This window comes from Sander vitreus, chromosome 16 (assembly GCF_031162955.1).
Source record: "Sander vitreus isolate 19-12246 chromosome 16, sanVit1, whole genome shotgun sequence".
NCBI lineage: Eukaryota > Metazoa > Chordata > Actinopteri > Perciformes > Percidae > Sander > Sander vitreus.
Genome location: NC_135870.1, coordinates 29854434 through 29881876, shown reverse-complemented (window position 1 = coordinate 29881876; position 27443 = coordinate 29854434). Strand labels below are relative to the sequence as shown.

Sequence of the window (27443 nt, the reverse complement as noted above, 5' to 3'; positions counted from 1 at the left end):
TTGGTTTCTAATGTAGGTGCACACAAGTTGTTTACATTCTGTCTCAAAATGTATAGTTACACTTTATCTCTGGGGGGGGTGCACGTCCCCTTTGGTTTTGGCATTACTGTAGTTTCTTTACTGCTTAGTTGACTTCCTTTGAGTTTAGGCCCTACTTTTTTGACTACTTTTTCTAGTTGCATATGTTATATTAGGATTTATTCACTTTTTGTCATGTTAACAAATTTGCAAATGTATTAAAGCAGTGCTTCTACACCTTTGCCATTTCCTGTACTAGAAACCATGTTGTGTGAAGGAGAAAGGTTTCCTTGTGTGCAGCAGCAACTATCTTGTATGAGTTTCAGTTTCTGATCATTGTTCTGAAAAGATGACAATACATAAGTGAGCTTTGCTACATTCCTGACTATGTCCAATGAGAAATGCTTCGTCACGTTTGGTCAAACAAGAGAAACTGTTCCAGTGGAAACATTGGCTCTTGAGACAGTTGTGCCCATGAGTGACTTTTTACGTGCACACAAGGTAGTCACATGTGAACGCAAGGGGCCTCATTTATCAACCGCGCGTACGCACAGGTGTGTGCGTATGTAATGTGTAAGAACATTGCCACGCAAATGCGTAATGCGTTATTGGAAGACTTGGCAAGCGATGCGCTCAAAGATGGCGCTGATCTGCTTGGCGAGGGCACAGAGTGGCTTCTAAGTAGGTGCCGCATCCCCAAAAATGTACTGCTGGATTTGTGTCGTGATATTCGTTGACCTTCTCCTGTGCAGCATTTTTGTCTTTTGTTTGTAATTCCTCCTGCACTGAGTGAACCAAATAATATTTGTTGGTTGGATTCAAACTCATCTACCAGTAGCTCCATTTCAGTGTTTGAGAAGTTCCTCTTCTTTGCCATTATTGTGGTGAGGGACTAACACATTCACATGGTTGATAAAGGGTTGTGTTGTTACCATTTATGGTTCATTGGAGGCGTTTCTGAATGCATTGGCCTAAGCGTGAACGAGCATGGTGGTTAAGAACAGGTGGGATTTATCAAGATTGATTACTTACTGATGTGCGTACGATTGGCGTTTGATAAATACAGATATTTTTGTTCTTAAGCACATACTAAATTTCATTCGCAAGACAGAATTTAGAACATTTTCTACACACTGTTGATAAATGAGGTCCAAGGAACCTTATATTGAAGATAAGATCATTTTCTGATTAAAGAGACTTGCAACAGTTTGTAGTGCACACTAAATATCTTTGAGTTAGCCATAGACACGTTCTTGCAAGGGGCTCCAGACTGACGTCTGAACCGTCCTCACATGACGCGTGTGTAAACACCTGTTGATGTTACATTCAGACTCCATCTGTACAGGTCTGCGCTGGGAGCTTGGGTTGGGTTGGGGGATTAAAGCGTTGATTAAAGCTCTGAGGTGGTCTCTATAGGTTGTTGAGCTCCAAAAGGGTTTGGTCCAACACCTGGTGCATGTCCAGGTTCTCCTCTTTGGCTTGAGCCAGTTTCTCTGGGGGAGGAAACAAAGGCACAAGGGTGAGTATTTAAATACATTTCCTGTCTGGAACTGGAGATACAGAAAATCCAGAGGCCCTCAAATTCCACACAGTCTTACCATAAAAGGGCAGCATTAAAACCAAGGCACTCTTGTTAAAGAAAATATTAAAAAAATCCTTTATTGATGCAGCTAATGCACAGCAAAAGGGGAAAAAAATACAATTTTTTTTTAATCTTTTGCTATGCATGGCCCGGGGCAAGTAAAACGCAAGGTCGGGCAAGTAAATCAATCAACCCACTTGCCCGTTTGGCCTTCATCTTATCATAAATTATGTCATTGTTTTCTTGCGCCCTACGTCGGTGAATGCTTGTTGACTGGTTTGATTTGAATGTGCCGTTGGCCAATCAAGAATTGAGTTTGTGCTTGCCGCTTTGGACGGTTTTTCCTCCCAATTGTTTAATGCTTTTTTGACGTTTTTGATGCTATTTTCTGCATTGTTTTTTTTACGTTTTTCACCTAGGTTTTTTAATGCTATTTTTGATGGGTTTTTTTGGGGGGGAAAAAATGTCAGTAAAAATAGACTTTGGGCAAGTAGAATTAGTTTTTACTTGATCAATAAAGGCTTTTTAATATTTTCTTCAACAAGCGTGCCTTGGTTGTCATGCTGTTCTGATACTATTGGGATACTATTGGGAGACTTTCTTCAACCACCACCAAAAAGAAGCGCTCCTTTACTCTGTCTTACCATAAAAGGTTGTGCTAAAAAGACAGACGAGAAGCTCAATCCGCCAGTTTCAGAGGTTTAAAAGAGAAGAATGAAATGCTGCTGGAGAACATCGCAAACCTGCTTTAACACTACACTACATTTTTCAATGACACTTTATTTTACAAAACTAGAATTTCCTAATCATTTTCTAATAATTTACTCGGAAGTTTCCTGGGAAAAAAACCCAATGTCTTTTGGTACTGATCATAATGGGGCTAGTCTGTTTTGAAGAAAATTTGAATTGGCAATAAGGCAGGCCTGCCAAAGATTTACTAAGAATATGTTTATGTATATTGTATTTCCTCTCTAACTGGGAGGTTTTGGGACTGATTGGTGGGATTGCTGTGGACGAAGTACACACAGAGATACACTGGTAAGATTGGTCGGATTTGAACCCTGGACCTCTGCGTCGAGGCATAAACCTCTCAGTATATGTGCGCCTGTTCTACCCACTAATCCAACCCGGCCACGTATCCAGCTCATTTAAATAGCTCATGTTACTGTATTGTGTTAAACTTCATTTAATAATGTATGTGGTGTTTTCTATTGTGTGTTGCAAATGTTCCACCAAAACAAGTTCCTCCCCGAGACTATTTAGCAGAGCCACCGTCGCTCCGTCTGGAGCTTAGCGCCGCCCAATACGATTGTGATTGGTTTAAAGAAATGCAAACAAACCAGAGCGTTTTTTTCTCCTTTCCCAGAATGCATCTGTGGTGCAGCCAGACCTTACTCCACAGCGCTGTGGAGATAGAGCTGGACATGCGAGACTATACAGTTACAGATGTCTGAACTGATGTTCATCTGGCAATTCAGACAGTTACACTGGGCATTATAATTGCCTTTAATTAGTACCAGATTAAATACATAGTTTATTCCAGGAACTTATGAGTAAATTATCAACTATAATATAATATAAAATAAAGTGTTACCTGTTGTTTTAGCTCATTTTCTAAAAGACTGTTTTTCCAGTAATTCTAAATAAAGGAACTGAAGCCACCACATCTATTTGTACTGTGCAACACAAAACCGTTTCCACCTGCAAAACCAACTTAAAAACTACAAAACTTGTTTGAAAATGAAATGAATTAAAGCATCACTGTCACAAAGCAATCAGCCTTTGTCACTGATTGAAGCAAGGCAAGCCAAGCCTATGCATAGTGTCATGACAGTGTGTCCATGTACAGTAGTTTGTTTTACACTGAGACTTATGTATAGTTGTATAGAGACTATAGCAAATCCAACCGAATACTAGCCATCAAACACATCAAGCATTTATATAAAGGTTTCTCAGTATGTTTGTTACTCACAGTATGTACCTGACACTGCAAATGTAGCGATGTATTGATCTGTTCCCACAGCTATCACATAAAGAAACATGGTTTACAGATCATCTAATACAAATGCAGGCAGACCTGAGAGTCTTCTGTTGACTCAGCAAATAGAGAAGGAAAAGCAGCTGTGATGTAGGGGTGTTGAAATTAATCATTGCACTGATGCATCATAATGCGGACGTGGACGATTCTGCATCGATGCAGTGACAGACCATAATCGATACGTTGATTTTCCGGTCGCTGCTTTTTTAGTTTTTTTGCCTTTCGTCTGTTTTCTCTGCTGTGTTCAGACGCTGCTACATTCAGGAAGTGTCTTTTTTAAAAGCAGATACAATAAAAAGGAGAGTTCATATACATATAGTCTCGCATTGCCAGACCTTCCTCCACAGCACTGTGGAGGAGGGTCTAGCTAGTCCACACAGCACTCCCGGGATGGGAGAACAACATGCTCTGGTTTATTGGCATTTCTTTAAACCAATCACAATCATCTTGGGCAGCGCTAACACGAGAAAAGCCACAGTGCCTCTGCTAAATAGCCTCGGGAAGGAACTTTGTTTTGGTGGAACATGTGTACATTAAAAAGTTGTTTTAGTCATGCAACAGAAAACTCAGATTGGACAGATAGTCCATTTGAACGACAACATGTTCCACCAAAGCAAGTTCCTTCCCGAGGCACCAGGGCTCCGTCCAGCGCTAACCCTAACCCAGAGTTATTTAACTAGCCATAATGAATGTGCATAGTTAATGCGAGCCGACCCACGGGACTGCGCACAGCTGAGCAGCCCTGCATTGCAGGCTCATATGACAGTTCTCCCGAGTTCCTGTAGCTGTAATAATCTATATAATGGCTGTAATTCATCATTTGTATTATCTTATAATCCATCCGAGGGCTGTATGCTGTAAAGCCTGTAACGTGGTCTCTGGTCACGCAACTGTTAGAAACACTGTTGTTGTTTTTGCACAATACCTTTTGAAAAGATGCCTGGAAGTCTGGAATGTGTCTGGGGACACTAGTTGTTGCACTATGACCATTAATTGCACTTTATTATATTGTTCTATGCTCTATTGCATATGCTTTTTATGTCTTGTTATGACATTTTGATATTTTTCCATATTATCTGTCCAATCTGAGTTTTCTCTCGACTAAAACTACTTTTGAACGTACACATGTTCCACCAAAACAAGTTCCTTCCAGAGGCTATTTTGCAGATGCACCGTGGCTCCGTCAGTGGCTTAGCACCGCCCAAGAGACGTTTTTCTCCTAGCCAGGAATGCTGGGTGGACTAGCCAGACCCTCCTCTGCAGCACTGGGGAGGAAGGTCTGGTAAAGCAAGACTAGAATGTAGCCATTGAGATATGATCTCTCAGACTACATTCGGAGGCGGCCTGGGGGGCATATGACCACATTATTGTAGCAGTGTGTACGGGAATGTGTCCTAGGCCACATTAAGGACCGTCTACTCCACTGTAAGCAGACTCATTCACTGGCTTTGTCCACAACGTCTGAGCTATAAGTAGCTCTGTGTATTTTGGTCGTTTTTGTATTTTAAAACATTAGTATTTCTCATGTCACAGAAAGCACTGAGAGTAAATCTTGTGTTTTGGATGTTATTATCATACTGTCTGCGATGTGTGGGTGTTTTTGTTCTGCTGCTCTGCACAAATCTGACACCTGCCGACCTGCCCCCCAGCTGTCTGGAGCTCCATCAGCCGCACAGAGAGCCCCAGGAAATAACCCATGCTGCATGAATGTTCATCATCAACCACTGTTTCTCTTTAAAACGTAGAGGTCCCTTATTGTAAAAAGTATGTTTTTATTATAAAGCAGGTTGAGGTGCTACATTAATATGGCAAAAGTATCAAAACGCTCAATCCACCCACAGAGAGATACTGACTGATATTTGGGTGGGTGTGGGTGGGGGATTTCAGATAGTGTATTTGAATGCCATCAGAGCCGATCCACGCAATTGTCACATCATTTCCCTACTTTTACACAAGGTCATAATCATGTAGTCATATCTGTAGTGACCTTTTAACAAAACACACACACACATACATATATATACATATATATAGACGCTGCCCTGGGCTCTAAATAACATCTGGTGCGCTGTGTAACTTTGGATTCAGCGATCCATTCATTCACAGTTCTGTAAACACATGCTCACTGTCATTTTACGCGTTGGAGAGGAGAGTAAAGTTCTCACATTAACCGGTTTATTAAACCACTCAAACAGTGCCATAAACGTTATAATTATCAGGCCTATTAGATGGGTTGCAATGTCTCACAGAAAATAAAATATAAGAACGGTGCGTACAGGATTACGGCTGCCGGCACTACTGTGCACCTTAATATTCTGATTATAAAAACGGCCAAATGGTGATGCGTCGCTTTAAATTAAGCTGCCACAAGGACTTGTGGGACGGCGTTATCTCCTTTCCTTTCGTAAAGGATAACAGGAAGCAATGAAGAACCTTTCCTTATCACTTAGACTGTTCAAACGGCTCTTATCTTGGGCATCATTGAAACATGTTCCAGCAGAAACCCAAAATACAAGTATGAATCCGTAAATGTGCATCATATGGGACCTTTAAGTCAAGATTCTTTTCTTCAATTTGGAACCTGAGTGAGGTATTCAACTAAATATGTTCTACAAGGGGTTATATAGAGTATATTTCAAATGCATAAAAAACACTCCAAACTTACTTATTTCTATTTACAACTACACAAAGCTGATGTTCATGATTCATACACTGCTTATATATGTAAAACAGAAGAAGGAAACAAAAGAGAAAGAGAAAGAAGACAAGACTGGAAGGAGACAGAAAAGTCAAGAGAGCTTTAATACATTTATTACAGAGCGGGAAGGGGTACAGGTTTACATGAATATTCAATAAAGAGAGGACATTAACTCAGTGAACCTGCAGACACACAGCAGTGACTGGGTGGGCAATAACTCAACCCGCTGTACAAAGACTAGTGCTGCGTGACACAGACACCACTTCCTGAAGCGTTTGTGGATTCAGCACATTGCATTTTTAGCATCTTCTAGCCCCTGATACCACTGTGGAATGGAACAAAACGACAGCGAGCAGGCGGACAAGAGTTCAGACAGGAAGGAGGAGCAAAGAGGAAATGAGAGCGGCTACAGTGTAGTCATGTCGTTGAGGGCCAGGTCCAGCTCCTCGCTGAGAGCCTTGCCCTTCAGCTTCTGAGCATACACTTCATCTGGAGGACAGACACACACACACACACACACACACACACACACACACACACACACGCACACACGCACACACACGCACACACGCACACACGCACACACAGACACACACAGACACACACGTGCACCCGCACACAAGTAGACAGATACACAGAATGGAAACGGAATGAGGCGAAGGGACAGGAAACAGAACAAAAAGAACTAACTAAATGACCAGGAGTCACTGGTGTTAAGCAGGATTTATGCTTCTGCGGGGGCTTTCATTTTGTATATATTTGTCTCTATTTTTGTATTTATTGTTTATTCTTATTAATGTTTAATATGCTTGTTTGTATGTATGCACCCAATCACCAAGGCAAATTCCATGTAGTTCCACTACTGTGGCAATAAACTTTCTTTCTGATTCAGATTCTTTACGCAGCGCTTACGCTGCAGTTAGTGGCCTGAGGTCTATACTTTTGCGCTGGTGTCTGCTAGGGCTGGGTGTCGTTCAAACGTCTTCGATACCAGTACCAATTCCAATATCATGACTTCGATACCGGTTCCTAAACGATACCAATTTCATTTAAAAAAAATTTAAAAAGAAAGAAATTACAACACTACTTTGTGAGCCGTCCCTGTGTAATGTAGAGTTTTTTGACGTGTAACGTTAGACAGCCAATCACAAACATTAATGGTTCTTGGTAGAAGCATGCTGCGTGCTGATTGGCTCACTGACTCTGATCAGATTGACTCCTTAGGTAGTGATATTGGGCATTTTTCGATACTGGATACTTTAGAGAAGAGAATACAAGACTAGCAAGCCACGGCCGAGCAGAACAATCACAGTTGTGTCAGTTGCGGTCTGCGTTGCTGCGACAGGAAGTTACATTTTTTGAGAGGTGCACATCAGGCTACGGTGTAGGGTCGGTATCTCCACACACCTATGTACCTAACCACGGCGTGGATTTAACGCAGAAGCATAAATCAGATTTTACTCTCGTCACATCAGCTGGTTACTGCAGCTCACCTGAGCACAAGTAACAAAGCAAACAAACAGGTTTCAAGCTCAGTCAGACGAATCATGTCAGACCGGGTTCAAATACACTCAAACTGACTGAAGTCATGCAGCGGTGTGAATGAATGCTCCACTCAACACCTCTGTATACAACACATGCCGGAGATCATGCCTAAAACACTTCCTAGATCAAAAGGGTTTTTAGTTGAATTGTTAATTACATTATTAGTGCATTCGGGTAACCCTCTGGAAGCCATGTTAGAAGTCCAACTTGTGCTTTTCTGTCTCTGACTTGGATGTGTTAAGAAAATCTGATTGTTTCACCACTTACAAAGTCTTATTGTTACCTCTTTTTCAAACCCAGAAACCCTTCCAACTTGCTACTAGTCACCAGTGGTGGAACAGGTACTCAGATTCTATACCTAAGTAAACATAGCAATATTACAGTATAAAAGTACTCGTTGTACTTGGTATTAACAAGTCTAAGTCCTGCATTCAAAATTAAAATGTAATATATATTAAAAAAAAGTACTTAAAAGTACCATTGTGTTTTCAACAATATCCTACTGTCTTCCAATCTGGTCTCTTACCACTAAGGACATTACTGAACCAATAGCACGACTATACTACCGAGCACTTAAGATCCACAGTAATCTTCCAAAGTGGTCTCATCATTGCAGTGCGCTCACACGCACAAATGCTTTGACTTACTAGAACTACGTAAACAGCCATGCTATTACATTTTATTTTCAGATTCAAAATAGCTCTTTACCAGCACTTACAGTTCTTCTTCCGACACACAATACGAGACCAGAGGTTACGGATGTGTGGCATTGGGTGAATTTTAACGTACTGTTGGATGAAACTGTCAAGCATAGCTGGTTCATGACAATGTAAGTTGTCCTTCTAGAAATGCCTAAACACATACTGCTACAGTGGTAAACCAATGAAGTAGTGTTTACTTCACTGACCCCAGTACAGTGTGTTGGCATGGGTTTGGCCTTTTGGAGGCTGGGAATGATCACACATGCCACCTGCTGGCTGTTTATCAGTTGTTCACTTTTTATGCTTTTATTTGTTTTCCCTGTTCTTAATCTACTTTACCATTCTACACACTTTCTGTCATGTATTCTGTTGTACTGTATGTACTGTATGTAAACCACTCTAATCGACCCTGTGTATGAAATGTACTCAATAAAGTTACATTGGCCTGCATTTAAGAGTTGAATGCAAACCACAGCCGGGTCCTAAACCACCGGGTGCAGGGCTCTGTCCAAGACGTCACAGGAAGCCTGATGTCTGGATTAGTTTCCTCCTGATGTTTTGTGTTGTTCTTGACAAATATTCAATAGACTAAAACTGCAAAGTCCAGCTGTCTCTGACTTGGTACTTGGTAAATAACAATCTTCATAAAGCCACAGGGCTTTGAAAACTCTGCCCCAGAATGCCAGCAGGCCCAGCTCTTTGCTCTCACTCCACTGTTAATATGTTCCTAATTGTTGGCAAACATTTTCAGGTAAATGCCTGATATACTCCAAAACGAGCACAGTGCTCCTGTATGTAAGCCTGATTTACGGTTCTGCTGAGGCTCCACCCAGAGCTTTCTCCGTAGCCTATGTAAGTGGCCTGAAGTTTATACTTGTGCATTGGTGTGTGCGTCAATTTCTTTAAGAGAATAACAGGGCCGGCGTGTGTGTGTGTGTGTGTGTGTGTGTGTGTGTGTGTGTGTGTGTGTGGGGGGTGGTAGAGCAGTGAGAGTGTGACGGGGATTATCTTTGGAGAGAGTAGTGACTCTAGAGTCATAGTGAGAGAAACAAAGTGTCTTCCCTGTTCTTTCTGACCACGGTATGAAATCTGGAGCAGGATAAGTTAACCCTCTCCTTGATTTCATTATGGAGAAGGAGAACCAGGAAATGAGTCGGGGGAAATGCAACGCTACCAAGACACGGCCGAGCGACGTGTGTAGCCTGACGTGTAGTTAAATGTTTTTAGAGGTGCACCTCAGGCTAAGGCATAGGGTCTGTATCTCAGGCATAGGGTCTGTATCTCAGGCATAGGGTCTGTATCTCAGGCATAGGGTCTGTATCTCCTACGCATCCATGGCGTTACTTTTACACAATTCTTTCAGTATACCTCCTCATCCACATAGCTGCCCACATCTGTGAGGGTGTACAGGTATGTCTTGTGGACTTTTGTGCACAGCCTAAAATACATGATTGCATGGACTGCACATGCCATCTGTACATTGAAACAGATCAACTGATGATAAAAACCCAAACAAGCACGTTTGTTTTGGAGGCAAACGGCTCAACTTAGGGACCATCAAAAGCTGAGGGTGGCATTTGAGAGCACCCAGGCACAATTTGACTGATTCCAGACACCATAAGCCTCTACAGATCCTCACAACACTGTGCTCATCAAGACCACAGGTCCACAGAGGTGAAAACACCCAGAAATAATGCATCTCGCTATCAACCTTCTGCCTTTGGATGAGTTAAACTGGTGACCACTGTATATTTACACACTAAGAACAAGTTAATTCTCAAGTTGCATAACCAGGCACATGCAATGATTTAGATAGCGGTGATATGGTTCTTCCAATCATCATTGGCTAGGACACAGCTAGGATTGGGCATCGAGAACTGGTTCCAACTTGGAATCATTTCAAAAATTAAGATTTCAATGGAATCATTTCTTTATTGGAATCATTTGGAATCGTTTTGGAATCAGATCACTGGTTCCAAATTTAATACTCGCAAGTTTTGGTTTCTGTGGTGGCCGGCGTACTTCCAGGCGCCTGTTGTGTTGCAGCCACGGAGCACAATAAGCGGCTAAAGTGTGGCTTTATTTTACGTTGGAAAAAGCCCGGTAAAACTGTAAATCACCATTCAATCAAAATGTCAAATCAAATGTTCCTCTTATCTGTGAAATAAGCATGTGACTCGTTTCAACTCCAGCCCTCTAAGAATCCGAATCGAGAATCGATAAGAACGGGAATTGAAAGGAAGAATCGGAATTGGAATCAGAATGGTTGAAATAAATAAAAAAAACGATGCCCAACCCTGTCATCAATTCAGTTCCAACAGAAGAACTGGAATTAGCGAAGCGATTTGTTACTTTCACACGTTTCCAAGACATGTTTCTGCTGCTAGACGAGCAGACCACAGGTGAGTGTTGAATACCTTCCAAATCATCGATGGTCTTCTCCAGCTTGGCCACAGACCTCTCTGCAAACTCGGCACGGGTCTCAGCCTGGGACACACACAAAGTAAGTAAGTAAGTAAGTACGTCAAATTTATTTATATAGCGCTTTACAGATAAAAATCACCAAGTGCTTTACATAAAACATACAATATGATACATATTAAAACACAGTGCACAATTAAAATCACAAAGAAAAATTTAAATACAGTGCGGACAGGTCAACCAAACGCCTGTTTATAAAAGCAGAGACAGCAGATCGTAAAAGAGGAGGCAGAGCGTTCCAAAGTCGAAGGCTCGGTCACCACGGGTCCTAAGCTGGGTGCGAGGAACAGTTAGCAAATTTGACATATTAGACCGTAGAGGGCGCGCTGTCAAATAAGGTTCCAGTAGGTCTGCCACGTATGCAGGTGACTGACCGTGCAATGCTCTGTATGTTAATGTGACAATCTTAAACTGAATCCTATATTTGACGGGTAGCCATAGCACAGCACTAACACAGCACAACAATATGTGTCAATACACAGTCGGATATGCTCCTAAGGAAGAAGTAAGCAACAGAAACAGTAACACGGAAATGTAAGACAGAGGGACGGCCAATTACTTCATGTCCTACGGTCCTGTGATAAGGTCAAGGAATTTTGGACTGGGATACATGATAATCTAAGTCTGATTGCAGGGAGCCAGGTTCCATTCAGCCCAAAAGTATTTGTTCTGGGAGATGGGTCAATCCTGTAGGGATGGATAAGCGCATAAGAAGCTGGGTCCAGACTAGTTTAATAACAGCCAAACATATTATTTTAAGAGGATGGAGGAATGAAGGGGAGCCGTCAATCCAGGAGTGGGCTTGTGAGATGGCTAAGGTGGCTGCGTTTGGAAAGATGTCATATAAACGGTTTGCCACATTGGATGTGTAAATTAGAAAATTAGGAATTTGTTCCTGTTGCGAGTTGTAGGTTTTATATTTTGTAAAAAAAAAAAAAAGAAAATTAAAAAATTGTTCATCACTAGAAACAGTAACACTGTAGAATTCTCACCTCTTTCAGTTTGTCAGTAAGAACTTTGATTTCTTCTTCGTATTTGTCCTCCTTTTGCGAGTACTGAAATCCAAATATAAGAGGTTGTTTTACAAAGTGCATTGAAAAATACATTCACAACTCCAGTATTCACTACTAAAAGGAGACAGACTTCATACATAGATGATTAATACACTACTATGCTGTGTTACTTGAATTTCTTTAAGAACAATAAGTAGGATAAATATGCACAGTTGGGTTTGAAACCCAAAAACAGAAACAGTAAAATGTTAAGGTAGCTGTAGGGCGTTTCAACTTTGTCACTTATGTCTTAACCACAGTTTGTGCCTCTGATATGTTCATTATTAAGGAAGCAAATAAAAGACATACGTATTTGAATTTTAACAGCCATTGAATACTTAGAATTGAAATATTTTACTTTTAAACCATGCATCTGAATTTATTTGTTCTGCTATGTGAATTGTTCAACTTGAATTTGATAGACTGAATTTAAATATTTTTTATTTTATTTTTTTAACTTGAAATTCTACATCTGGATTTGAACTCATTTGAGCAACGTGAATCTATTTTTTTTTTTTTAGTTCTATAAACTTGAAGTTATTCTAATTCAGCTTTTTTTAATTTGCAAATCAACAAATGTCCTATTTTAATTACAATATGAAGTATTCAGTGGCTGTTAAAATGAAAACACTTTTTCTATACTTTGAATTTATTAACGGGTAAGCATCTTTCATGTATAACATATCTAACCTAATAAGTATATTCAGACAGAGGTATAATGCATGGGCCAAAGATCTGTTGAACACACCAAATACCTTGGCCTTTGGCTAGACTCTGAGCTCTCATTTAAGTGTCACATTAATCATAATGTAAAATAAAATAATCACATTTGGTACTTGTGTTCTCTGTCACTTGAGTAACTGCGTCTCTTTCACTGTTAGAAAGAAACTTGTGTGCAGCAACTCCTTTTACCAATTCTGGACTACACCTATGTTCAGGATGCGATTTATTTACCTGCCTCTGCTGAATTATGTTTATCCCCATTTGGATATTGAAGTTCATAAATAAGTGTTCTGGCATGGCTGGCCGAGTGGCTCTATATCCATGGTGGTACTGGAAGGGGGATTTCATTCTTGCACGTTTTGTTTCGTTGTGCATGATCAAAAGACATCCCCCCCCCCCCCCCCTCTGCTTCTTTCACAAATCGCACCCTGCCTATGTTGTATATCAAGTTGCACCCAACACTAATCTCCTCCCTCTCCATGTTGTTTACAATAGACTGTAGATGTATTCTTGGATGTCCTTTCACAACTCATCATTCTATTATGTACAGTATGAACAACTTCACCATCACCCTCAACAAGAAGACAGCAGCATTGGCTACAGTTTATTTATAAATGTAAACATACATTTTATTATTTCAGCCTTTATGTTTAAAGCTCCCTCAGATTGGAATAATTTACCTGTAAACATTGTAATCCATTTAATCTCTCCACTCCTTTAAAAGTGCCCTGTCTTCCTATTACAGAATCTACTGTACCTGTCCATAACATCTCTACAACACCTTTATATTTATATCACTGTAAATACCACTGCCCATATTATTAATAACCAATTTATTTAGTGCTCGGCTTAGACATTGAGTATGATTGCTTGATTTTGATTCTGATTTTTTTCTGATATTTATTGCTTCTTTTTTTTTCCCTTCTTTTTTTGTTGGTCTTGTTTTGTTAAGTGTCTTGTCTAATTGTGAATGTACTGTCGATTTTTGCCTTTAAGGACCCCCTCGAAAATGAGATGCTACATCTCAAGGGGTTATTCCTAATAAAATAATTTCAATCAAATACTTCTGTCTCTTTGCTTCCATACGTTAGGGCACATTCAGGTCACAGAGCATTGGTCCTTCTGAAAGATACGTCAAATAATCTTTGAAAAACCCTGAAGGTTGTTGAACAACACTAAGTATTCCCAGGGTCCTGTCCACGGAATGATCAAATTTAGTTTTAACCGATTCCCCAATTTTCAAGTCAACATCATAGGTCAGTCGTACAAATGGACATGAGCTTTATTGTCAGGGACTTTTTTAGAAAAGAGGATGCATGTCTCGGTCACCTGAACGTCCCTATTGATCGTCTCTATAGTAAGCTGATGAGGACGGTACGTGTGCTGTTAAATGTCTTTGTTTTATTCTGACTGGCCCGGTCCTGTGGCTGAATGTCCCTCAGCTCCTACTGTACCTTCTCAGCCTGGGCTTCCAGTGACTTCAAGTTGTTGGTGACATTTTTCAACTCTTCCTCAAGGTCTCCTGATTTACTGAGCAAGGCAAGAGAGAGAGAGAGGAAAAGCAGGAGAAAAAAGGTAGTGATTTGAAAGGTAGGAAAGCAGAAGAGCTCAAACCCTGACACTGGTTTGAAGGACCACTCCCAACATTTTGTCTGTGTTATTCAGAGACAGAAGATGACGATCTGTCATGAAAACGGCTCTGTTTACACCTGACTCAGAGTAAGAGTGCTGAAGAGGGTTTTAGCAAGATGCCAGGGTGTTTTTAAAAACAAGAAATGTAGACATGGCTGGGTAACAGCCAAAATTAAGATAATGATTAATCACAAATTTAAAAAATGAATCTGTTGTTATTCTACATTTTTTCCAGTAAGTCCCATGTGCAGACTCAAACCAACAATGTTAGTCTTTCTCTCAATACTACTGTACATACAGGCAGCCAGTGGTGTAGTTTACGTGATACGCAGGTAAACGCAGTATACCCACTAAGAAAGCTCCAGGATTTCCATATACCCACTTAAAAATGCCAAATGACATCATGCAACAACATACTTTCCATTATATTTTTCATATATTTTGAATTGTCTTTTTATTTGTTTTTCTTCTTCACATAGGCTAAATAAAAGGTATTTCCACCATAAATTGGTGCATAAAAGTTTATCAGAATACAGGAAATTAAGTTGCTGATGCTCAAAACTTCCCTGGGGAGGACACCCAGACCCCCCACTATGATATGCCCCCTCCCCCAAAGGTAGATTCTGGCTTGCTTATATATATATATATATATATATATATATATATATATATATATATATATATATATATATATATATATATATATATATATAAAAAAATGGTACAGTATACCCACTACAATTAGACTACACCACTGAGATTTTGCCAGATTATTATTCTAAGTGTCTGACAACATTATGAAAGGATCCCTACAGAGATAGACCTTTTTGTTAAGGAGTAAGATCCTTTTTGTTTAACCAGAAACGGCCCTGAAATCACCATCGCCAAACCCACCAGACTCCATGTAAATAAACAATACTTTTAGCATGTATAGAGCTAATATATTTCCACATGTAAATGTGTGAATTAGGGGTCTATACATGCTAAAAGTATAGTATGTATGTATATATATACAGTCAGGTCCATAAATATTGGGACATCGACACAATTCTAATCTTTTTGGCTCTATACACCACCACAATGGAGTTGAAATGAAACGAACAAGATCCGATTGAGCATGCATTTCACTTGCTGAAGACAAAACTGAAGGGAAAATGCCCCAAGAACAAGCAGGAACTGAAGACAGTTGCAGTAGAGGCCTGGCAGAGCATCACCAGGGATGAAACCCAGCGTCTGGTGATGTCTATGCCTTCCAGACTTCAGGCTGGAATTGAATGCAAAGGATTTGCAACCAAGTATTAAAAAGTGAAAGTTTGATTTATGATTGTTAATCTGTCCCATTACTTTTGGTCCCTTAAAAAGTGGGAGGCACATATACAAACTGTTGTAATTCCTACACCGTTCACCTGATTTGGATGTAAATACCCTCAAATTAAAGCTGAAAGTCTGCAGTTAAAGCACATCTTGTTCGTTTCATTTCAACTCCATTGTGGTGGTGTATAGAGCCAAAAAAGATTAGAATTGTGTCGATGTCCCAATATTTATGGATTCCCTGACTGTAATATATGTATATATATATATATATATATATATATATATATCAACCAAGTATTAAAAAGTGAAAGTTTGATGTATGATTGTTAATCTGTCCCATTACTTTTGGTCCCTTAAAAAGTGGGAGGCACATATACAAACTGTTGTAATTCCTACACCGTTCACCTGATTTGGATTTAAATACCCTCAAATTAAAGCTGAAAGTCTACAGTTAAAGCACATCTTGTTCGTTTCATTTCAACTCCTTTGTGGTGGTGTATAGAGCCAAAAAGATTAGAATTGTGTCGATGTCCCAATATTTATGGACCTGACTGTATGTATATGTATATATATATATATATATATATACATATATGTATGGATTATTTCCATCATGTTGTCAGACACTTAGAATAATAATCTGAGCCTGTCAGTGGCAAAAACGGAAATTGACAGTGCACATTTCCCCTATATGATTATATTGCAGCCCGGTTCGCGGCTGCAAGTTACAGCATTCTCCCTGAATAATGGGCCAATTTAAAAAGATTCTTGTTCACATTACACAGTTACAAGAACACACACACACACACACACACACACACAGTTGGTTTTGGTCTATTCATGGGATTTGTTGTAATGAGAAAAACAGCATAGAATATCACCAGAGCTATCCGTTAAGTACTGCTTGAAGGCCATGCTTGAGGCTGAGTGCAGACAGAAAACAGAGAGAGGGGTCAAGAGCTCTGCAAGTCAGAGGAGCAGAAGGCAGCAGGTCAGAGTTAGACCTGTCTGGAGTTTTTTCGTACAGTTAAGTACCTCTTCCTCTCCGCACATCATGGACTTCATATTCTGGTCCATTAGTCGGAGCTCCTCCTCCAGCTCCCTCACTCGCCTGAAGGGGTTAGTCCAGGAGGTCGGGGGTGAGGGGGACAGTGCATAGAACAATAACAGACAACAAGTCCCAAACAGGCGGTGGTAGTGTATTCAGGCATGCATTACATCAAAACACACACCCACATTTCAGAAGTATTGCTAAAATGGTTATTACATGTGTCTGACTAAATGTGGTTGTCTAGCACTATCATGTGGAATGGATAGAGCTGGGCGATGTGGAGACAATCAGATCATTATATTCTTGACCAAATACCTCAATGTTGTATATTGCGATGATATCGTAGGGTTGACAATTGGCGCTTTAACAAAATATCTTCTATCTAAATTTTAGATACATAACAGGATTTCCTCCAGAAAAATTGTTAGGCCCGGTGGCAAGTGTGTTTTTTTCCGATGATGGCCTGGCTGGGGCCAGTCACAGACTGATGGCAACATTAATGTAGAGCCCAATAGTTTCTGTGACAACAGAATCATGGACGGAATTGCGAAATTGTGAATTTTAAAAAGCTATGAGACAGATTCCATAGGGCCTACATTAAGTCAGTGCTAAAACTGGAGATTTGACTACGTCTAAGTTTCCAATCGAGCTGCCTGACTGTAACTAGTTTAAAACCAGTGGTTTAGGCCTGGTGGGGTGCAACATAGGCCCTGTGGGCCACCAGGCTTGCAATACACTGGGGGAAACACTGCATAATCATCAACAATGTGGATATAATGAGTGGGTTAAGGCAAATAATAGAACAGCTAGAACAGTCTAAGTTCAGCCTTTAAAACCAGGAAAATAAAAAAAACTTAATCCATATCAAGATGCTACCATATCCAAAATCTAAGACGATGTCTCGTCTCATATCACGATATCGATATGATATTGATATATTGCCCAGCCCTAGTAAGGGATACTGTATGTTCCACTGTGAGCTCATTTCCTAATCCTAATCGTTAAGGTCATTTATAAAGCAAAACGCCAAGCGTAAGTTCAAGTTTCTCTTTTTTTTGGGACAGTTTGTTGGATAAAATAAACTCCGGGAACTTGTGATTGGCATTTTATAGCTCAAATGATTAATCCATTTACTGAAAAAAAAAGAATTAGTAGATTAATCATAAACATTCATTAATTGCAGTTGTTAAGAGAATCATTAAGACTTAATGAGTCCATGCAGCACTTAACAATTCACTATAAACACAGGGGGGGGGGTTGTTTGATGGTAAATCAATCACAAGTGAATGTGTAAGATCACAGGTTGCCATAGTAGTGATCCCATGAATAATGCACAGTGGCTCTGGTGTCGGTGTGAGTTTTCATGGTGCAGGTGTTGACTTACGCCTCGGCCACCTCCGCCCGCTCCTCCGAGCGCTCCAGATCACCCTCCAGGATCACCAGTTTACGCGCAACCTGCAGACATCCAAAACACACGCAACTGAAACCATTCTCTTTTCCTACTGTGTTAACAAAGAGGATCTGTAATTACACTAACCTTTAGCATTTACCCTCACTGGCACTGTTACTGTGTTCCAATTCCATACTACATACTGTACTGGTTGTGTATAGTATGTACTATATTCAGTGGTGATGATGGTCTATGAAGTCCCAAGTCAAGTCCAAGTTGTAAAGTCATTACCTGCCTTTAACCAATTCCTAAATTCTTAACAGTTAGTCTGGTAAAAATGTTTTTTATCTTAACATGTGAATGGGATAATCTGACAAACAACAAAAAACGTCAAAGAAAGCGCAGAAAAACATTGGACAAAAGTGACAAAAAAATTGGAAAAAAGGGACAAAAACGTTCGGGAGAAGCTTCAAAAACTTCACAGAAAGTGATAAATCAAAAAACAACATCGGGAAAAGTGACTAAAGTGTCTAAAAAGACGACCAAAAAAAATCTAAAAGCTGCATGGTCTACCGGAAGACATCACAAGGGTTGTCACTTTTTCACTGTACAGAACCAGTGATTGCCCCACCTCTTCATATTTGCGGTCGGCCTCCTCAGCGATGTGTTTGGCCTCCTTCAGCTGCATCTCCTGGATCTCCATCTTCTCCTCGTCTTTGGATGCTCGGTTCTCTATGACCTTCATCCCTCTGAGTGACGAGAGGAGCAGACAAGCACCGTTAACCCAAAACCTTTTCTCACATCCATATCTTTCTTATTGGAACATTGCGTGGGTCCATACATTGATGCCACTCTTGCTACTTCTTCTAGTTTCAGGCAGCCATCCGTCTCATTGTTTTCATGAATATGAAAATTCTTTCTGTGTTTGACATCAATAGGATCCAAATTTGTAAATTTGTGTATAAACCCAACATACGTTTGAAAGCCTACACTTCTTTTGGGAAATATTTTCAGCTAAATTCAGATTTTCATTCAGTCAAGCCGCCGTCATATTCCCCTTGTTAAACTCAGTATTTACAGTAGGACCCATACTGCGTGCGGGGCAACATTAATCAGCGCCCAGTCAGTCCCTGTAAAGGCTTTTCACACCTGAAAGTCCGGACCAAGGTTCATGTTTTTGTTACATTGTATACATTTGATCCTGTAAGTTTTGGTTTCACACTGCAGTTATGCAAGCTCACAAAAGAACTATATGCAATAAAACGTTTCAACACTTCATCACTGAGTGTTAGATAAAGAGTCATATACATCACAATACTGCACTAAGTGCAACCTGCACAAACACAGATTGTACTTACATTTTTATAAATACTATTTAAGTAGTTGTACATTTTTATCTTGTACTTAACTTGTATATACGTTTGTACATTCTTTCCTTTGTATTTTTTTATCTTCATTGTTCTTGTATTCTATCCTATTTATAATGTATTAGTTATTGTATATTCTGTATGTGTGCTGTGTGTCTGATATTTTGCTGCTGTAGCACTGAAATTTACTACGTCCTGTTGTCATCACGTACGTTCTTTTTGTGTTGTTGTGATGTTGAGGAGCAAGACACGGGAACTTTACTTGGGGTTTGAGGAGCTGCAGCATTTATTATATCAGAGAGACAAACTGAAAGCTACACTGTATATTTACTCCCACTTAACAAGTAAACTGCTGATGTATTCTCAGCTCTGATAGCCGACAGCTATCTGCTCTGAGCACATTCACTGTCACTCTCTCCCTCATGTAGCATACACACTAAGCACTGAGCTGTTCCTTCAGGAACTTCCCCGGTCTTCTAACAGAGACTTCCTCTTTTGGACGGACCAAATTTTGGCTGTTTGGTCCAGAACCTGGTCCGGGGAAGGTTTCACATCTGTCATTTTGGTTTGGATCAAACTGAAAAGTCAGAAAGTCGGGACCAAGCGAGATAGGTGTAAAAGTGCAAAACAATTACATTACACCATGCTAGATAATCCCAGAATTGGTATGTAGGTAAATTACTAGTTTATTTTAATATTTTGTATTTAGATTATATTTTCTTTTTCTGTGTTTTTTCTTATGGGAATTGATTATGTTTTGGCCTCCCTTGCATATTCTATTCTTTTTTTATTGCTCATTTTTTATGTGCTATTAGATAAATTAAATGAAATAAGCTACGTATACTGGTCCAACACTGAACTTTCATATGACACCACCCAACAGTACCCAATTCATGGTGTAATGCAATTTTTAAAGCTGGACATTGTCAGTGAAACGTAATCTACAGTTTTACAGTTTTCAGCGGTTATCCACAATGGAAATCTGAAGAATGTAGAGGACTGGTGGCTTTTCTGCTTGGCTTGGTTTTTATTTGTCAAAAATCTGCTGAAAATTCTGCGGTATTCTGCGTCCTCAGATTGCGTATGGCCCTGGTGATAACACAGGAACATCACTCCTGACCCAACAGGAACGTCTTTGAGCCTGGCACTCAAACACTACACCGGGAGTTATCAATGAACTGCTCGGAAAAAAAACCTTAAACTGAATGCCTTAGTCTTCTTGGGTAAAGGCTGGAATACTAACCAGGCAACTGACTGTGCGGGGGTGACTTTGTGGTCGTTTGATCAGCTACAAATATTCACCACTGGAGCACAATAAACCTCAAAGGACCCTGTGACAGAATACAGGCTTACATGGTGCATATTCTTCAGTGGTGGAATGTAACTAAGTACATGTACAAGTACAAATTTCATGCCACTTTCTACTTCTACTCCGCTACATTTCAGAGAGAAATACTGTACTTTTTACTCCACTACATTCACCTGTTACAGCTTTAGTTACTAGTCACTTTACACATTATGAAATCTGATGTTAGAATCTAAATAAAACTAGCCAACAATATAACGGCCTACGAGTCCAGCTGAGATGATTAAGACAATGGTCACAACACACAACTGTTTGGATCCTTTACACTTTCTAAAATGGGAGGATTCTTCTTTACTTTTAATACTTTAACTACATTTTCCTGATGATACTTACAGACTTTTACTGTAGTAACATTTTCAATGCAGGACTTTTACTTGTAACAGAGTATTTTCACAGTGTGGTATTAGTACTTTTACTTAAAAAGTATCTGAATACTTGTTCCACCGCTGATATTCTTACACACATTTGCATTGAATCAAATGATTACAAACTGACTGACGTGGCTTTCTGGGACTCTGGGCCAATCAGCTATTTGTTATCCTGGCCCCCCCCCGACAGTTTGATCCAGCCCTGCTGCAACTAACTGGAACACAAAGGGAAAAGCTCAAGTGACATGAAGCTCTTCACCTCTCACTCTCGTCCGCAGCTTTCTCAGCCTCCTCCAGCTTCTGCAGAGCAGTCGCCAGTCTCTCCTGAGCGCGGTCCAACTCCTCCTCCACCAGCTGGATACGCCTGTTTAGAGACGCCACCTCAGCCTCAGCCTGTAGGGACACACACACACACACACACACACACACACACATCATACCAGTGTTTTCCCTAGGTTTGTGGAAGACAAGGGTGGCGTCCGAAATTGCATACTCTGCACTACATACTCAACATGTAAACTATAGTTCAACATACTTTTGTGTAAATAAAAAGTAGTGTGTATCTTTTCGGACGCACTAAGCTGTAATTTTCAAGGTCACTTCCTGAGAGCCTCTTTGCTGTTGGAGACGCGTAACCATGGTAACCCCTGCCGACCTCCGCTCCAGCGGCATCACCAGATAACGCTTGAATTACTGAAAGAGATGAATAACTAGACCAACAGTTGTTTGAATATGTAGAAATGTAAATTAGAGCGTTAATGACATTACAGAGCTCCCCGGTTTCTGTCCGTTTGTCTGTTATGAACGTTGTCGTTGCTACCGCATTGCATTGTGGGATATTTATGGCGGCGTAGTGTCCAGTGTTATTGTTAATATAATTGCCACGGCGCATCAAGCCAACTGCTATAATTACTATAAATCATATTTCTGTGCATCTGTATCAGTGTCTCTGTGTCCCAACCGGCAGCGACAGACGGCCGCCCACCAAGAGCCAGGGTCTGTCTGAGGTTTCTGCCTGTTTAAAGAAGTTTTTCCTCGCTGCTGTCGCACCAAATGCATGCTCTTGGGGGGTGGGGGAATTGTTGGGTCTTTGTAAATTATAGAGTGTGGTCTAGACCTACTCTATCTGTAATGTGTCCTGAGATAACTCCTGTTGTGATTTAACACAATAAATAAAATTGAATTGAAAATTCAGCTTAGGTGCTGAATCAAAGCCTTATAATGGTAGGGAAAAACCTGTATACTATAATTATATAGTATATATAATTATAGAACCATAATGACAGTGGTGACTGCCTATATTGCACAGGCAGAACAGACACAATCCATATTTGGATGCATCAAATACTTACTACTTAAAAACCAATACAACAATTTCAGTTTTATTTCATCTTCATCGACTCTTGAAGCATCCAAATGATTATTATGTGGCTATGATTACTAAATCGATGATGGATGATGGCTAATATGTGACACCAGTTCAGGTCACACTCTGTACAGATTCAAATCAGTGATGAAATACACTTAAATACTAGTAAAACTGAGAACATGCTGAATGGGGACTCACAGCTATAAGTGAAAGGGAAAAATAGAAGAAAAAGTAGAAGCAAAAAACTAAGAAAAATATGTAAATACAACAGGCAACCAGCCTGTTGGGACCAGTAAGAGTAGGAATGAGAGAAGCACCAATGATGATGATGTTTCAAACCAGTGGTTTTCAAACTCTTTTCAATAATGTACCCTCTTTGAAATATTTTTTCAGCAAAGTACCCCCTGAACAGAGTAAAACCTTTATAAAACAATGAAATGCTACTTCAAACATTTAAAATCCATCACTTAAACTCTCTAGCTATTATAGTCTAATTATTTTAGAAATGATGCAATACACCAAAGTACCCCTAGGAGTAGTAGTACCGCTCTTTGAGAAACACCAGCTTACACCTTTGATGACACAGCCAGGACACATTTGTCTGATTAAAAGTGCAGAATTAATGAAAGAAAAAAAAAAATACATCTCCCAAATCCTTGCAGTCTAGATATTATGTGGCATTTGTTTGTGTCTGGGATGTCTCTAATGTTAGCTAGTTGTCACTGTGCTAAAACAAAGACTAAAGTTCAGAGGAAACCTGTGGAGCACTGGAGAGCTCAACAGACTCAACTGGGCTCGAGTGAAAGCAAAAGTACAATATCAAATGACATCAAAATATTGTAGTAAAACACAAATTAAGGATTTTAAATTCAACCTCAATTGGAATGTCCAAGTCCAATTACTGTACTGTCATCATATTTAAATGAATATACATTTTCAAAAATGTTAACTATGTTTTTGCCACATCGAAGTCGGCTACATAATCCTATATGGAATATTTAGATTCAGAGTAACATATTTGGTAACGTCAACGTTAGCTTAACGTTAGTAAAGTTGGGCTACGTCCGGTGGAACGTGACATATTGACATGTAGGCTACCTTTAACGTTTCCTCCAGAGAGTTACAATGTATTTATTTTAGCGCGGTTCTACATTTTATAACGTCGGTTGGTTGTTTTGAAAATTGAGAGTAACGTTAAGGTAGTTCATGAACTCCAGCTTCAGCGGTAAGGTTAGCGGTCTCCCCGCGGTGTTTGGGTGTTTTAACGGTAACGTTACCCTCTCTCTGGCCTGCCTCTCCATGTCCGCCTCCGCCTGCAGCATCTCTGCTCGCTCCTCCGCTTCGTACGCCACTTGCTGCAGCGTTTGGATTTTCCTTCTCACCGCGTCCATAGAGGCAAAAGTCGCCATGCTGTGAACACTCAACTCTTTTCCTAACGTTTGGTGTCACGGGGTTTCCGTGGCAACGGCGTCAGAGGTCGGCATTAATGGCGTCAACTCGACGATTCTTCCGGTTACAATTTCAGAATTAAGGGCTCTTGAGTATCATATTAACTTTATCATTCTGTATGCCACATTTTATATTCACAGCCAGACATTTTATTCTTTTTCTATGTAATGATTTTCGTTTGTATTGCTTCGTATGCTTTTTTATTTTTATCTTCATAAGTTTGTATAATTGATGTTCTTGTGCTATTTCTGTTTAACTGATTTCTGTATGATGCATTTTGTCAATAAAAAAAAAAAAGAAAAAAAGAAAAATCCCAATTAAGGGGAATAAAGATCTATGTAAAAATGTTTAACAATGTACAAGCTGTTACAGTTTTAATTGCTTTTTGTTTAAGGGAGTGTTGAATGGACTGAAGGTATTGTTTGAAGTCATTGCTAAAGGCTATAAAGCATGGTTTCTTCCAGTGAATTTACACTTATGAATATGAAATGTGGCTATTATAATAATAAGATTAGATATATATACTCATGAGTATTTTTTAAGTTGTTTTTGTTTTTAGCTTTTTGTACCATGTAATTACTTATTTTACGCTGATAAATAATTTGTCCTCTCAAATAAATAATGAATGACCTAAAATTACTGAATTGTTGCCATAAATTAGGGTACTATTAGGCCAACGTTACAAGAGTTTATAAGAGGGAGCAGTCATGTAGTCATGAATAATGGGGGCCTTTTGTGTTATGGTGCTTCTTTGTATAGTTTAGTCTGTATTTCTTGTTATGTTCTGAGTTTTTTGTTTTTGTCTCATGTATTTGTTGTTGAGTTTGATGTATTTTAAAGGCCCATCTAGAGAGGCTTAAATGCTGTGGTGTGTGGCATTGGTTTATGCTAAATAGGCTACTTGTCCCTATACAAAAAAACATTAAAATAAATCAATCAGAATCAGCTGTAAATGCCCATGTATGTGAACACATACGCTACAACTGACTTGAGTCAGGTTGTTCATTGATCTCAATGTAGCCTGCTGAGGCAACATGTAATCCCTTTTGGTGCACCATTTTTTTTTTCTTCAAATAAGCAATTCAGATAATATTGTTCATGTTCAAAGGGGTAGGAGGAAGTTGAGAACTTTTCAGGTCCTATCCCTTGCTAATTTTATACATTATTCATAGATAATAGAAATTCAATTTGCATCCAGTAGTGTCCCACGTTTAACTCGGCCGGCTTGAACAAATCAACCCTTATAAATAAATAAATTACTATTTATAAATTAGAATACTACTCTTAGCATTTAGCCCTCCAGCTGTCATTTTTTGTGACCTCTGACCAGGGATTTGAACCAGCAACCTTCAGGCTACTCTAACCTCTGGGCTACCTACCACCCATGTTGCCCATCTATCATTCCTACCAACATACCAGCATATAGCAGGCTAAAGCCCTTTCCATGTCGGTGCCCTCTGTCCCCCGCACTTACAACACGTCTGAGTTGATTTGAACGCACCATAAGTAGGTGAGTGTGCCCATTACTCAGGTTGTGTCCGTTGATTGATTGACTCCAGGGCGTAATTTCCACTGGGGACAGGGGGGACATGTCCAAACCCACACACACACACTTTTCAAAACACTTTGTGTCCCCCCAACTTTGAAATTAGTTTGACATTATTATATTTATAAGTTTATAAGTCTCAATTTTAAACAATCAAGAAAGTAAGACATCTTATTCTTATACGTAGTTTAGTACTATTCATTCTGGAAGAATTTATCATTATGATCAACTGAATTATTTTCTGGATTATGTATCATCATAGTCCCTAAATGTATGTAGAAATGCAGAAAATGGGATTCAAGTGGAAAATGTTTTTTTTGGCGGTAGACCCCCAGACCCCCTGATTTGTGTGTGTGTGTGTGTGTGTGTGTCCCCCACACACACACTTCTCAAACCCTTGGATTGACTCATATAGATAGAAGCATTAATAAAATAATATATAATAAAAATAGGGAGGAAAACTCATTAAAATATGCAATAATTAAAATCAGTGTATATGGTGGAAAAGCGGCATTAGAATGTGCCAGAGGCCGCCAAATTTGGGCTATTACGGCCAAAAATGTCTCCTACACTACCCCCCACTCACACATATTTACAGCACCGCCTCCCACAAAATAGTTCCAACGTCCCTTTGACCTTAACACCACATACTGGCATACTGGTACATTGGTCTCCCAGTGGGCGAGATGCGTAAGTGAAACAGTATGGGACGGTTTATGGAAATGTCTGTGTTTCCATCAATCATAAATAAAATGTAGGCTAGCTGGAATCTGTGATTTGGGGAGATAAATGGGAGAGGATCTTAAGGGCATAGGTTTAGTTTCAACATTGGTGGGGGGAACACATTATAACCGGGGGCTTTGGGGGTCGTCCCCCAGAAACATTTGAGCGTCAAACACTTTTTTTCCTGAAGTAATAAAAAAAATTAAAAAATCTGTGAAATAACAGAAATGGACTAGCAGCTCATTACCTGGACTTTGCCCCGTAAATAAAAAATGGAAATTATGTGTCTAGCTACAGTTAAAATACAGAACATTTTCTGTTTTTTGGGCCTGTATAAAATTCTTATTATTAATAAGTTTTTAAATAAATTGTTATTTTACTTTTGAAAACATTGAAAAAAAACTACAAAAATGTTGTAAAAAGCGACAAATGAAACGTCAAAACTAATGTGACAACGTGGACTTATTCTCCCAAGACATATTCTTGGCCTATGGATCTTACAATAAAAATACTCCTCCTGAACTATCTGTCCCCCGTCACTTCTGAAATGACTGCCACGCCCCTGCTAAAGCCAAAAGTGGGGAAGGCGAGCAGGAGGCGAGTTGACGTTGGCGTGTGGAGTGCTGTGTTTGTGCTGTGTGGGTTGACAGACAAGTGTTACGTTGCAGTGCCTCCAGTAGAGGGTGATAGTGTGATGAGTTGGAGTGGTGTCGAGCCCTGTGTTCAACTGTGTAGTGGAGTTCACAGCTCAGTGGGAGCTGACTGGCCTATAGGTAAGGCAGCCACTAAGGTAACCCTCCACAGATATTAACATTAAAATGATTTATAACATTTATAAAATCATGTCAACAATTCTTATTTTAATAGCTTAGTATACTATGCAAAAAATGTATGTATAAAGGCTTTAGGGCGACCTACATGTTACTGTAAGCCCAGTTTAATATACAACTTCTTCTTTATACAATTTAATAAATCTTTTGTGATGAGGGTCCCTCTCCGTCTCTCTTTCAGTTAAGGGGTCCTTGGCTTA

The 27443-nt window shown here is 39.7% G+C and overlaps 1 protein-coding gene across 3 annotated transcripts in view; it reads right to left on the bottom strand.

Moving 5' to 3' along the window:
- Positions 1-248: 248 nt before the first annotated feature.
- Positions 249-27443, bottom strand: part of tpm2 (tropomyosin 2 (beta)) — a 40298-nt gene continuing 13103 nt past the window's right edge. The window contains exons 1-8 of one of the 3 annotated variants that reach the window (XM_078271604.1): positions 23973-24137; positions 21586-21719; positions 18857-18974; positions 18220-18290; positions 16820-16895; positions 12056-12118; positions 11000-11069; positions 249-1511 (exon numbers count right to left, since the gene is read on the bottom strand). In XM_078271604.1, the coding sequence (XP_078127730.1) occupies positions 1429-1511; positions 11000-11069; positions 12056-12118; positions 16820-16895; positions 18220-18290; positions 18857-18974; positions 21586-21719; positions 23973-24104 (747 nt within the window). In that variant the 5' untranslated portion in view covers positions 24105-24137 and the 3' untranslated portion in view covers positions 249-1428. Of the gene's footprint in view, positions 1512-10999; positions 11070-12055; positions 12119-14292; positions 14369-16819; positions 16896-18219; positions 18291-18856; positions 18975-21585; positions 21720-23972; positions 24138-27443 lie in introns of those variants that run through there. The other 2 variants (XM_078271603.1, XM_078271602.1) reach the window with 2 other exon arrangements.